A 13,215-nucleotide genomic window follows, 5' to 3' on the forward strand; every position below is an offset into this window, starting at 1 on the left:
ACACCTCCCTAAAACAAATCTATGTTAAATTATTATGAATAAATTTGGGTGGAGCACCCACAATTGAGGTGCAATTTCCTTGTGCATCTTGTAAAACTGGTTTTTCTAGCCTTTGGATGAGGAATATTTCTCTAGAGGAAATTCAAGTCACCATCAGATCTTTCACTGGTAGACTGTTTGTACTAAAAATGCCAACAGACTCATTGGACAAACCATTTATCCTAGACCAAAGGGGATATGACCCTTCTGTCCATGGCACAGCCAGAACATATTCTCACACTTGGAACAGAACTGGCACAGAACATTTATGTCATCCCACCTATTTCCCTGCCACTGCAGGAAAGTTTCCTCCATTACATTTTCCTGCACTTTTTATTTTGGGATAGCCCTTGGGTTAAGCCCTGCCTCTGACACCAGAGCTGGTTCCAGATGTTGCTAAGTATTTGACGAATCCAGATTACCGAAGAAGAGCAATATCTCCTTTTCCCTTTTCTAACCATTCCTTGACTCTGCACTTCCTGGAGACATTTTAAATACGGAGGGCACTGACTGAATTAACAAGATCTCTGACACCTCTTTTCTCCCCACTCACTGACCTCTTTTACTCTCTGACTAAACATGTTTGGGAACCACTGTGACTTTCCACCTATTCTCCAACCTGTTCCTTAGTTCTATCCAAGGCTCTTTTTTTCCTGCCTCATTACACTTCTCACCCACACTCATTTCTTTAACCCCTAGACGAAGATCAGATGGGCTCAAACCTTGAGGATCACAATCCCTCAGTGCCCATCTCCTTCGACAATCTATGGAAGGAAACTGGAATGGTCCTACTGTCAAATTTCTTTTTAAATCTATACATTAGACCTACCCTTCCAAGACCTTTCCCTAGCTACTAGCGTGCACTCAGCTATCACCTCCCATATCAATGATCCAAACTCCCTCGGAAGCAAATATTTCTACTTGATACGCTTTGGGCCTTCATGGGCCAATGGATGAGAAATCTGTCTCCTGCACATAAGTTTCTCTGTTAAGTCTGACAGTTCCATTGTTCCAGTGGAACACAGCTGTCATAGGAGACCATGATCATGCAACGTAATGTGGTCCCTTTAAGTATCCTGGACTATTTCCATGAACACTTAAGCAAATAAGGTCTGAAACCTTGCATTTGGCCTGGTATTCCAAGGGAAACTGGTGAAGAGAGAACAGCAATGGAATGATGTGGTCTCAGTGGCTGGTGCTGTTAAAGCAAACAAGTTACTGAGTTCTGAACCAATTTTTAAGCTGACTGTTTCATACTTGGGCATAGTTAATTACATCAACAGCAGGGGCGGCTCTATGTATTTTGCCGCCCCAAGCACGGCAGTCAGGCAGCTTTCAACGGCACGCCTGTGGGAGGTCCGCTGGTAACGCGGATTCGGCGGCATGCCTGCAGGAGGTCCGCCGGTCCTGCAGCTTCGGCGTACCCACCGCCGAATTGCCACCAAAGCTGCGGGACTAGCGGCCTCCCACAAGCTTGCTGCCGAAGGCTCCCTGACTGCCGCCCTCATGGCGACCGGTAGGCCGCCCCCCTGTGGCTTGCCGCCCCAGGTACGCACTTGGTGCGCTGGTGCCTGGAGCAGCCCCTGATCAACAGACCAGTATTCATAAATGCATGGATCACCGTGGAAAAGTCAATCTGACAGGAGGGGACACACTATTCATGCCATATGTAGATGGTGTTTTTCATGGCCATGGCTATTTGGATGTCCAGAAACACTGAGGAGTTCAAGCTGACACCATGAATGCAGGCTGTCTTAATAATCTGAAGGCAGACACCCTCCCTGGACAGCAACATTCCAACTTCCCAACTGCACACCTCAGTGCAGCTAGCTGCTCTTCACTCTGTCACTGATCTCAGCCAAGTCCTTGCATATGTGGAAGATGATGTTGTTTGTGCCTGATGGGGAGATGATATAAAGCAGGATATCGTTTGCATATAGCTGATATTTTAAGTTCATGCTCATTTACAATCTCTCCAGAAGCTGCACACAGAAGTTGAACAAGATGCATCCCTCAGTGACTCCTCAGAGGAGGATTCTAGAGGCAGAGAAGCATGTGCCCATCATGACTGCCTGGGTGAGGTCTGGTAGGAACAATTGAAGCTATTTCAGTGAAGCCCCTCTAACTCCTGCTATGTCTGTAAGGTGGGAGAGCAGGATTCTCTTGTCAGCTGTATCAAATGCTGCAGAGAGATTCAACCAGAAGAGAAAGGATATGTGGCCCTTGTCTTTGGCTAAAAAGGAGATCATCCATCTATACCACTAATGCTGTTCCATGTTCTGGCCTGAAGCCTGATTAAGTGAGCTCCAGGCTATTAGCAGTATCTGAGTGGAGTTGGGAGAGACCCTTGATGATGAGCTTCTGAATTAGGATTTGTAGGAAGGAAGGCTAGGAACTGAGTAACAGTTTGGAGAGGTCAGTTGCATTGAATGATTTATTTTTAAGTACTAGCCTAATCAGAGGATGCTTTAGAGCGGTAACAGATTTCACCTTTAGATATTCTGTTGACTAACCTCAGTTGAAAGAGGTGCATGGGCACTTGAATAGTTTTCAATTTATAAGAAGGATATAGACCTCAGTCTTTCTACTCTCCTCAAAAAGGAACATGATGTATTTTTCTCATCTGAAAATCACCTGGCCCACCAGCTCCAAATACCTGTAATACTAGCTTCATCCCTTCGCAAATGCGATTCTAGACCCAAACTTTGGCCTGGACTGGGGAAGGCTAGCTGCCATCATTTCTGACTGTCCCCATTCCATGGAATTCTGAGGTTCTTCTGGGAGGATCTCTATCTCCCTGGATGAATGGTCCAAGGTCACCTTAATTTTCTGGGTTCTCTTGTTAGTCAGTGAAAGGTACTTCATACAGCTTTCTGTCTTCCCATCTCAATCCTCAGAAGAGACACACCACCAGCACCACCCTGTGGTCCTAGGTAGACTTCAGCAGCATCATACTAATTCCTCTGAAGTGGCTGAATCAATTCACAAAAATATTAGAAAATCAAAGATGAATCCCCATAGTTAACACTGGCAACCATAAACTAGGAAGATTCCTCATCTAAATCAGTTTGAACGGCATGTCTCTTTGTTTACATTCCAATTACACAGTCCCCTTATAGATTCCTCAGTTTCATGGCCAGTCACCTTAATTTCCAGTAAAGGCTGGTTTGTGTGACATTGGGCAGGTCCCTCCAGGTAGGCACTCAGCATTGGCCTAACTTGACTTCAATGGGAGCAGAGTTAGGCTAGTGCTGAGTGCTTTTGACAATCCCACCCTTTAAGGCCGTGGCTGCACTCGAAACTTCCCTGTCCCCTGACTGCCCCGACCCCTATCCACACACTTGCCCCCTGACAGCCCCCCCAAGACTCCCACCCCCTATCCAACCGCCCTCTGCTCCTCGTCCCCTGACCACCTCCTGGGATCCCCCGCCCCTAACTGCCCCCCCAGGATCCCACCCCCTTATTCAACCCTCCCCCGCTCCCTGTCCCCTGACTGCCCTCCTGACCCCTATCAACATCCCCGCCCCCTGACAGGCCCCCCAACAGGCTCTAAGCGACTCCCACTCCCAACCCTCCCTGTTCCCCATCCCCTGACTGCTCCCCCAGGACCCCCACCCCATCCAACCGCCCCCTCCTCCCTGACTGCACCCCAGAACCCCCCTGCTCCCTTGCCCCCCCCTTACAAGCAGCAGGAGCTCGCAGCTGCGATACCCGGCCAGAGCCAGCTACGCTGCCCAGTGGGAGCGGCAGGCCAGGGCACGGCCCGCGCGGCAGTGTGACTGCGGGGGAGGAGGAACAGTGGGGGAGGGGCCGGGGACTAGGCTCCCCAGCCAGGAGCTCAGGGGCCGGGCAGGAAGGTCCCACAGGCCGGATGTGGCCCGCAGACCATAGTTTGCCCATGTCTGTTCTAGATCATCCTAATTATTCATGGCAATTGCCAAATACAAATAACACCACACCTTGAGTGGGCAAAGTACAAGGCCCAATGCCAAGTGTCAGAGTTTTGACAGAGTTCTAAATAGCTATTAGCTATTTATATTCAGTTTTAATTAAAATTAAATTTTACAGAAAAATTGCATTGCATTGCGGTTCTTCAGGGAGGATAAAAATCAATGATTTTTTAAAAAAACAAACAGATTTTTTTTATTTAAATCAGATTTTTGAGGAAAAAACCTATCTACATATTGTTTTAATTAAGGTACATTATAGCTCAAAGATATCTCATCATGGAATAGGGATTAAATTCTAATTCTATAGTATGAGACAATATATTAATAAAATGTTTAAGAAAAGTTTTGTAAATGAGTTCCAACAGTTCATGGATTAGGGACCCAATCCTATGGGGTTCCAGGGGCTTCTGTATGGATTATTTAAGTTAATCTTTCTATCTACCCAATGTGACTCAGTGCTCAGTCTAGAAGATAGAATCATAGAATCATAGAATATCAGGGTTGGAAGGGACCTCAGGAGGTCATCTAGTCCAACCCCCTGCTCAAAGCGGCAAACAGGACCTAATCCCAACTAAAACATCCCAGCCAGGGCTTTGTCAAGCCTGACCTTAAAAACCTCTAAGGAAGAAGATTCCACCACCTCCCTAGGTAACCCATTCCAGTGCTACCATCGGATACCATCAGAGATGCTTAGTTTTGCAGTTTTCAAACTATGGATTTGTGTCTCCAGAGATAACATGCTTATTAACAGCAAAAATGTTATAAATAAATAATATATAGAAGTGAGAAATAACTTCTCAACCCTATTGTCCCTTGCAAATTTGCGTACACAGAATCAATCCCTTACCTGCCTCAAAAAGTGCAAAGTTTCAAAAAGTTCAATGAATAGAAGATTGTTGGGGGCGGAATAGATCTAGACAAGAAGAAGAAGTCTGAAGATAAATGTGAGAAGGGAGGGACAGGTAGTAGAAACAAAAGTGAAACTGTTTGAGCAGCATATTCCAGAAGTCTTGAGGTCTTTCTGTGTAGCCTTCATTGATTTGAGATCTACCATACCATTCTCTCACTAGAAGGGAAAACCTATAATGGCAGAAGGCCATAAAAGAGACCCAGTCTGGGAATATTTTAATGAAGCTCCTCTACCTGTGGGTAAGATAGGCATGCGTGCAAAATGCAAACAGTGCAACAAAAAAATGCAAGGCCTGGTTGCCCAAACAAAACAACATAATGAGAAGTGTTCTTTCTCAGGAGGAAGCTGCATTGAAGATGATGAAAGGAACATGTCTGAACATGCAGGATCTTCAGATTGGTAAACTTTTTTATTTCATACTTCTTTCTTAAGGACTGCCTGTCTTCCTTCTAGACTATTCTTGAATTCTCATGTTTGAGCAAAAAATATAGTTGTTACTCTATGGTACTATCAGTTTAGATGCAGTTGTGATAAAAAATAAATAGCTGAAATAGGCAGATCTTCCTTTTACAATTTCACCTTTAAAGTAGTACTGAGTGTCAGTGAATGCAATGAGTAATACTAAATGAGCAGTATGGTTATAATAATTAAATAACTGCATTGACTTATTCTGTTTAGGAGAATCCATCCTCAATATATAGGATTCTGAAGACTATCCACCTTCAAGATCACCATCATTTTCTATAGTTTCAGAGTTATCTGCCAATGATAGTGTTTCAATCACATCATGTATGTCACATAGCTAAAGTATATCACCTGTAGGAAAAAGGGGGAAAAAATCTCCATCATCCAGATACAACCATAGATAAATTTGTGATAAGAACCAGCAGATTACAAAAAGAGGTAATTGATGAAAAAATTGCCCGTTTTGTTTATGCAACAAACTATCCTTTCTGTATGATTGAGAACCCACACTTCATTAACATGGTTCAGTCATTAAGACCAGGATACAGTCCACGCCAACAGAGCAGATGTCACAGGCAAATTGCTGGATAAAGTGTATGAAAGAGAAATTGAGCAGTGTGCAAAAGGTCTAGAGGGTAAAATTGTTAACCTGAGTCTTGATGGGTAGAGCAATGTCCACAATGATCCTGTGGTATGTGCTTGTGTGACAACAGAAGAAGGGAATATCTTCCTTACAGAAACAATCGATACATCAGGAAATGCCCACACAGCAGAATACTTACAAGAACTAGCAGTAAAAGCTATAACAAACTGTGAAAAAATTCAAATGTCTAGTATGCAGCTTGGTCACACACAATACTGCAAATGTATGCATGATGAGAAGAAATTATTTAGAAGAGAGTCCCAAGCTAATGACATACGGTTGCAGTGCTCATTTGATGCACCTCCTAGCCAAACACTTCAGTGTTCCAGAAATAAAGGCTAATGTTATTGAAATTGCAAAATACTTCTGTAACAACCACTTTGCACCAGCTGCTCTGAAAAAAGTGGGAGGAACCAAGCTAACTCTCCCACAAGACGTGCGATGGAACTCAGTAATGGACTGTTTTGAGCACTATATCAAGAACTGGCCTAATGCGATGACAGTTTGTGAACAAAATCGTGAAAAAATAGATGGCACTGTCACAGCCAAAGTTCTCAACATTGGGCTTAAGAGAAATGTTGATCACATGGTGAGTACCCTAAAGCCTATTTTTGTAGCCTTGAACAAAATGCAGGGAAATAGATGTTTTATTGCTGATGCTGTTGAAATTTGGAAGGAACTGGGCTAGGTCTTAAAAATAGAAATACTCAATGACAGAGTTAAATTACAAGCATTAAAAAAACAAATGGGACAAGCACTATCTCCAGCTCATTTTCCTGCAAATAGTCTTAATACTCGGTACCAGGGTCAAACATTAACGGCTGAAGCAGAGGAGTTGGCTATGACATGGACATCCAGCAATAATCCCTTCATAATGCCAACATAATAAACTTCAGAGCTAAGGGTGAACCATTCAAGAAATATATGTTTGCTGATGATGTTTTGAAGAAAGTCACACCAGTGAACTGGTAGAAGTCACTTAAGCACTTGGATTCAGAGTCTGTTGAAGTGATAATCTCACTTTTAACAGCAGTAGCTTCTTCTGCCAGTCTAGAAAGAATATTTTCTTCCTTTGGACTAATTCATTCCAAATTGAGAAATCATTTGGGACCTGAAAAAGCAGGAAAGCTTGTTTTTCTTTTCCAGATTATGAACAAACAGGAAAATGAAGGTGAAGACGACTGAGTTAGCTGCAGAAGCCAATATTTTAAGTTTCTCATGTTGACCTGGCCAACATAGTCGATTTAATTTTTTTTTTAATATTTCATTTAACTATTTTAGTTAAAAACAATTTTAACAAAAACAAACCTGATTTTAAAAAACTTGAATGTTTAAGTAAATTAAAAAATTCATATGCTTGTTTTGTTAAAATATATTATATTTGCTGTTGAAGAAAAAATCCAGAGTACATAACATTGTTGTTTTAGTTAAATAAAACAATTTAAATGTCTGTCTGGTGATGTTCTCCTCCTAATATGGCATGGCAAGAAAATCCTCCAAATATTAACAGAGGGTCCTGTGGCACCTTTGAGACTAACAGAAGTACTGGGAGCATAAGCTTTCGTGGGTAAGAACCTGAAGAAGTGAGGTTCTTACCCACGAAAGCTTATGCTCCCAGTACTTCTGTTAGTCTCAAAGGTGCCGCAGGACCCTCTGTTGCTTTTTACAGATTCAGACTAACACGGCTACCCCTCTGATACTCCAAATATTAATGATTAACCTGTTGAATTGGAGATAATTCACCTTCCAATGACTTAATAAATATCTGCTTCAATTACCTTTGGTAAATGAAATAACCAATCATTCATTTTCTGAGATAGATGTAAAACTAATCTGAAAAGTTTTCAAAATAAATCACTTTAAAAATGTACAGTATGTACCTTCTAACAATGAAACCTACATCTATCTCTGAGTTGTGAAGAATATGTATTAAGGTTATAACAACCAACAAGAATGCACTTTTATGTAGAAATCCATGATTAAATCAAGTCTTCCTGAGTAGTGATTTAAATCATGATTTTAATCAATTTGATTTAAATCAAATCCACCCTGCAGTTCTAGATATAAATTATTTTAAAAATAAGTATTTTTAATTATTTATTTGACGCATGTGTGTAGCAGAAGCAATAAAGCGACAACCAGTAGCGAACTGTGATGTACACTGTACACTATCCATAGCCAAAATGTTATAAAATTGGCTCTTTGAGTTGATACTCAACTATCTACCAGGTACTTTGAACTTCCTGAAAGTATCATTCACCAATGGGAAGTGAATTACTATGGGAGCCTTTGGATTCTCTTAATCCACAAACATGTAGCACTCCTTTGGATTCTTCTTATCTTCTTTACTCAGCATAATTTTTAGGAAAGGTATCCCTAGCGCTGAGCAGTATTTCCCAGTCTGTTCCATAGACTACATCAGCACAGAAGTGGACATTAGAACAAACAACAAAATTAAGGCCAGGGCAGCCCTTCCTGGAGTGTAGAAAAATGCCACATTGCATTGGAACAGCGGTGGGAATACATGTAAAGTACAAGAGGAGAATATATATATATATAATGAGAAATAAATAACAAACAACGTATATATCCTTTAAAACATCAGGTTAATAAATACTGAGAAGATTTTTCTAAACAAGAATAGCTCAACCATAGTTTGAAAGCAAGAAGCAGTAAAGACTGTTAGTAGAAATATATAAACAGGTAAAATAGCTGCTCCTGGCATTGACAGAACTAAGACATTGAGAAACCTGGCCTGAGCTAAAAAAAAATTATGTCCCTGTGTTTTATGTGACATAATGAAAAATCACATGACTCCCATAGTCTATAATTCCATACGCCTTCATATTACTTGCTATAGTATTTTAATTTCAAGTACAGACTTAAGTTATATCATGTCAAACTTGGAGAATTCTAAGTACCAAGATGACATTAATGTTGGGTTTTTTAAAATATTATCAGAAGTAGAGCTCAGTGAATAGTGAATATATTCCTAAATATTTTACTTATTTTTGCTTTACAAAATCCAGGTACACAGGACCAGCTCTGTAAGCTAAGGAAATATTGAAAAAAAATGTTAAATAATTTAATTGAAAAATATTGTGAAATTCTTCAAATTATTTGACACATTTTCTACCAGCTATATTCAGGAGTAATGTTAGTAAATGTATTCAATCCCTTGATAATAGAAGAGCTAGGAAAAGGTTAAAGAAAAATAATTAGAAAACAGTTTGAGACACGATATTTGACAAAATAATAATATGGACAGACTTGATTGTTAACGCAATAATAGGGACCTATCCTATTCTCCTTATGCAAACAAAACTCTGCTCCAGACAATAAGAATCTTGCATCCATGAAGTTTATGGAATCAGGCCTAAAGATATATTGCACCTAACTGTTAAACTGGAACACATATCACAATCACAAATGGTCTGAAAGTGACTTTTTACTGAAGACTTCAAATATTTTTCCTCTTAGGAGCAACTTTCCAAAATTTTCTCTGCAAGTTTAAAGGACAGAGTCAAGTTTGACAAGTACCAAACACTCCAACAGCAACAGGCTTCACTTAGAGACTGGCATCAAAGTACTGAAGAGGTTGGCCACCAACTATTCAGCAATATGATTTGCCACCAGAATCCCTATTCAGCTAGCCCCCTGAATAACAAATGTCTGAGATATTGTACTTAGTCATCTATAAGACATCACTTGCACCAAGTACTAGCTTGCCTTCAGAACTTACCTCTGTTCTCCTTGACAATATATCATTTAAAAGCTAATATCTTATTACCCTCATTCATTCTCTAAATTTAGCCTACTTTCAGTAAGTGGACTGTTGACTGTCCAGCAGCCGAGAAATGTAACAGATTGCAAAAAGAATTTAAAACTAAAAACATTTACATCTCTGACTTTTCTGTCATAGAATTTATGCATTTTTGGTGGATACATATGTCTGTTATATATCTGTCTGGTGCACTATTTTGTTTTTGATCTTTATGGGAGTTTATATAATTGATACTATAGGTCTGTCAATATTAGATAACAGGCTGTGAGCCATCTTGGTCAGATCACTGTTACAAATGCAAATGTATTCTTACTGTCCTCCTGTAATAAAAGGATTATTTTTACCCCAATACTAAAAAGATTACAAACCCAGTGAAATAAAATTTCACTGGCAGTTCCACATATGTAACAATGGCAAAACTGAGCCTTAAGTTCTTAAACTATGTCACACAACATGTCCATGAGGATTAATTTTCTATTACTTCTCTGACTAAAGAGGAAAGAATAGAGGGAGCATCATGATGCAGGAAACTCAGAACACCGGGGTGGTGTTGGGTACCCTCAGAACTTAAAATTGTAAGACAATCGCAGTCTTCATTTTTACAAGGGATACTTGTGATATAAAATGGCAGATTTAAGCATAGGGGCACATTTGGCATCTGTCAATCTTGACAGCACCCAAATAATTGTGGCCACTAGAGATGGCAGGTTTGAAAACGGGCAGTCTAGCAAAAAGATAAATCAAATTGAATAACCTCAAATGCTGTGCTCAAGGAGTATTCAAATGACAGGATGATATCCACATTCCTCTCCTTCCTCAAGAGTGGTGGACAACTGGTATTGATGAAATAGGCAGCATCAACAAGACACAGTCATCTTCTGATGGTGTCAGTTGAATAGGGAATAAGTCCAGCTGACAATCTGAAAGGCAGATATTTCTAGTCATTAGTGCACCATTTAGAGACAGTGTCTAGGATTTTGTTCTCTAGTGGAAGCAAAGGATAACAGAAACAAGGAGCTTTCAGATGTCCATATCTGATTACCCTTGAGATGCTGCTCCCTCATGGCATCTCAATGCTCCATCCTGAAAGAATCCCTTAAAGTAAAGGAGGATTTTGATCAGTGTTTTAACCTTTTAGTTCCCCCCACTGGTATACCAGCAACAAAACAACTGAGACTTAAGCCATCCTTTTCTTGGTGAATTCTTGCCACTCCCCCAATCCTCCCCTACAAAACTGGGGAGCTGTGCAAAATCCATGATGGTTTTCCCAAAATATCATGTATCCTATGAAAAGTGATTCCCACAAGAAACATTGAGGGTCTAATTTTCCCTTGGGGCTGATTGGTCAATAGCTCTCTATAATGCATTATGAGAATTAACCTTTCCTGCCTGTTTTACACATCTTTGTACTACATTTATGGGACTATCTGATCTTAAGTACGCCTGGCGTACTTTTACAAATATTTTTTAATTTGCTAATGAAATGTCATACTCCAGCACCAGCCAAAAGGCCAAAACTTGCTCACTGAAAGCATATTAGAACATACCTGAAAGATATTATTTTAAAATTATTGGGGGGAAGGGACAAGAAGGCAGCTATTTATACAAATTTTGGGTGTTACAATAGTTACATTTCCTATGTGGAGAGACATCTGTATTTGAAAGGTGTCCTTGGTGGGAGCAGAGAGTTCTAGCCTCTACAAGGGAGACAGAGAAAGGAGTGTCTTGTAGAAAGTAATTGTTTTAAGGAAAGGACACAAATACAGATAAGGCTGTTTTCTTATTGCTCAAAAGAGTGTGACAGAAGCGACAAAGAGGGCCACTGTGATTATAAAAAGAGAGCAAAACTATCTACATAGTTCTAAGCACTTGCAGTGGTGGCAGAGATCCTGCTAAAATAACCAAGTTAGTACAAAAAAAGCAAAGCAGAAAACTGTTTTAATTTCTCTTGGCAATTTCCTCAGTTGCCTCATTGGATCCCAGTGCTTGAACAAGGAAGCTGCTGATTGGTTGGGATTACCGTTCCACGTAGGAAATGGGCTCTGTTCATAGTAGTCTTTGTGCAGCTGGAGGCCTCTTAGGAAGTTATGGATATGATGGTGTTGTGGGCGATCAGTTAAAATATCCATAATTATTTTAGACAGCATCCCTGTAGGATTTATCCAAGATGTTCCCAGGCAGGAAGAGTTCTTAGACAGAACATGCTTTTTCTCCGAAGAAGGGAAAACAGGAATCTTGTCAAGGACTACATTTGCTGCTTCCATGTACTTCAAAAGCATTATATAAGTAATTACATCCACAATACTACATTAAAGAACATTATTAAGATTGCAAAGTCAAGCACTCAAAAGTTACAAAATGCCAGAATTAAGGTTGCCCGGCAACCTTAGCTCAGCTTCCTTGTGTGTAAGCATTATAATATGGTCTTTAACTACATGATCACATACTGTTTTTCCCATAGCTTTGGAATAATCTTCAGTGAGTATTTATTTTCTTTCATTCCTTTTCCTTTATTAGAAATGTTGATTCACCAATAATGAAGCAGCAGTTACTAAAAAAATCCTACCAATATTCTTTATTTTGTCTCGGATATGTTGCTGCCAAAATTCATCTAAACTGCTCAAGACATTCCAAACATCAAGCAGATTCACAGCAAAGATGTTACTCCATAAGCCTGCAAGACCAAACGCATCAGGGAAATATCAGCACCAAATCATACAAGATTTGCCCTTTAACCTTTAACAACCCACTAACATACAGCCCACCTGGTTGATGATCCCATTATTGACAATGGATATCTGGGTTTTTGTGATCTTATACTGGTTCCTGTAGACGGATTTTTTTTTTTTTTTTTTTTTTTTTAGGATAATCACCTTCTAGGTAACAGATCCGGGACTCTGGGTTCATCTTCATTAGTTGCCCCATGAAAAATTCACTTCCAAAATCTTCTGAGCGAATGAAAGCACCATATTTCAGGAATCCAACCTAATAAGGGGGAAATTGACACCATTCTAGAAACACAAAAATGAAATATTTTACCTGATCATGGAAGCAGACAAGGATATATATGGGACAATTCTGACTTCGGACAAAAAGCATCATTTGAAAAAATGTGCTGAAGTCACTTAATTCCCAGGGGACTGTAACTCAAACTACCAATTTGTGGAAAATCTAACAGCTTCTAAAATATAGCTCATGCTGGCAGTGAACATATGGGTTGAACTCCCTATAGCAGGAGGAAACATTAAAATGCATTCATGGAGCAACCTGAAGGAAGCGCTGGACTGAGTAAAAATAGCTTCTCACACTTAAATAGGATGGTCATACTTGTCCAAGACAAGGGTCCATTGGAATCCATGGTGTTTGACAAATCATCAGATAGTTCTAACCTCCCGTTTAATACACAGATGCAATTCCCAGTATG

The 13,215-nt window shown here is 40.1% G+C and overlaps 1 protein-coding gene across 1 annotated transcript; it reads right to left on the reverse strand.

Annotated features, from left to right (window-relative positions):
* Nucleotides 1-8,225: 8,225 nt before the first annotated feature.
* Nucleotides 8,226-12,802, reverse strand: LOC117876139 (cytosolic phospholipase A2 delta-like). The gene is given in 6 exon segments (XM_034767977.1): nt 8,226-8,420; nt 10,546-10,664; nt 10,667-10,711; nt 11,812-11,940; nt 12,358-12,465; nt 12,665-12,802. Coding segments are annotated over 6 exon segments (648 nt in total). The 5' UTR covers nt 12,717-12,802.
* Between the last annotated feature and the right edge of the window lie 413 nt (nt 12,803-13,215).

This window comes from Trachemys scripta, chromosome 4 (assembly GCF_013100865.1).
Source record: "Trachemys scripta elegans isolate TJP31775 chromosome 4, CAS_Tse_1.0, whole genome shotgun sequence".
NCBI classification, from domain to species: domain Eukaryota; kingdom Metazoa; phylum Chordata; order Testudines; family Emydidae; genus Trachemys; species Trachemys scripta.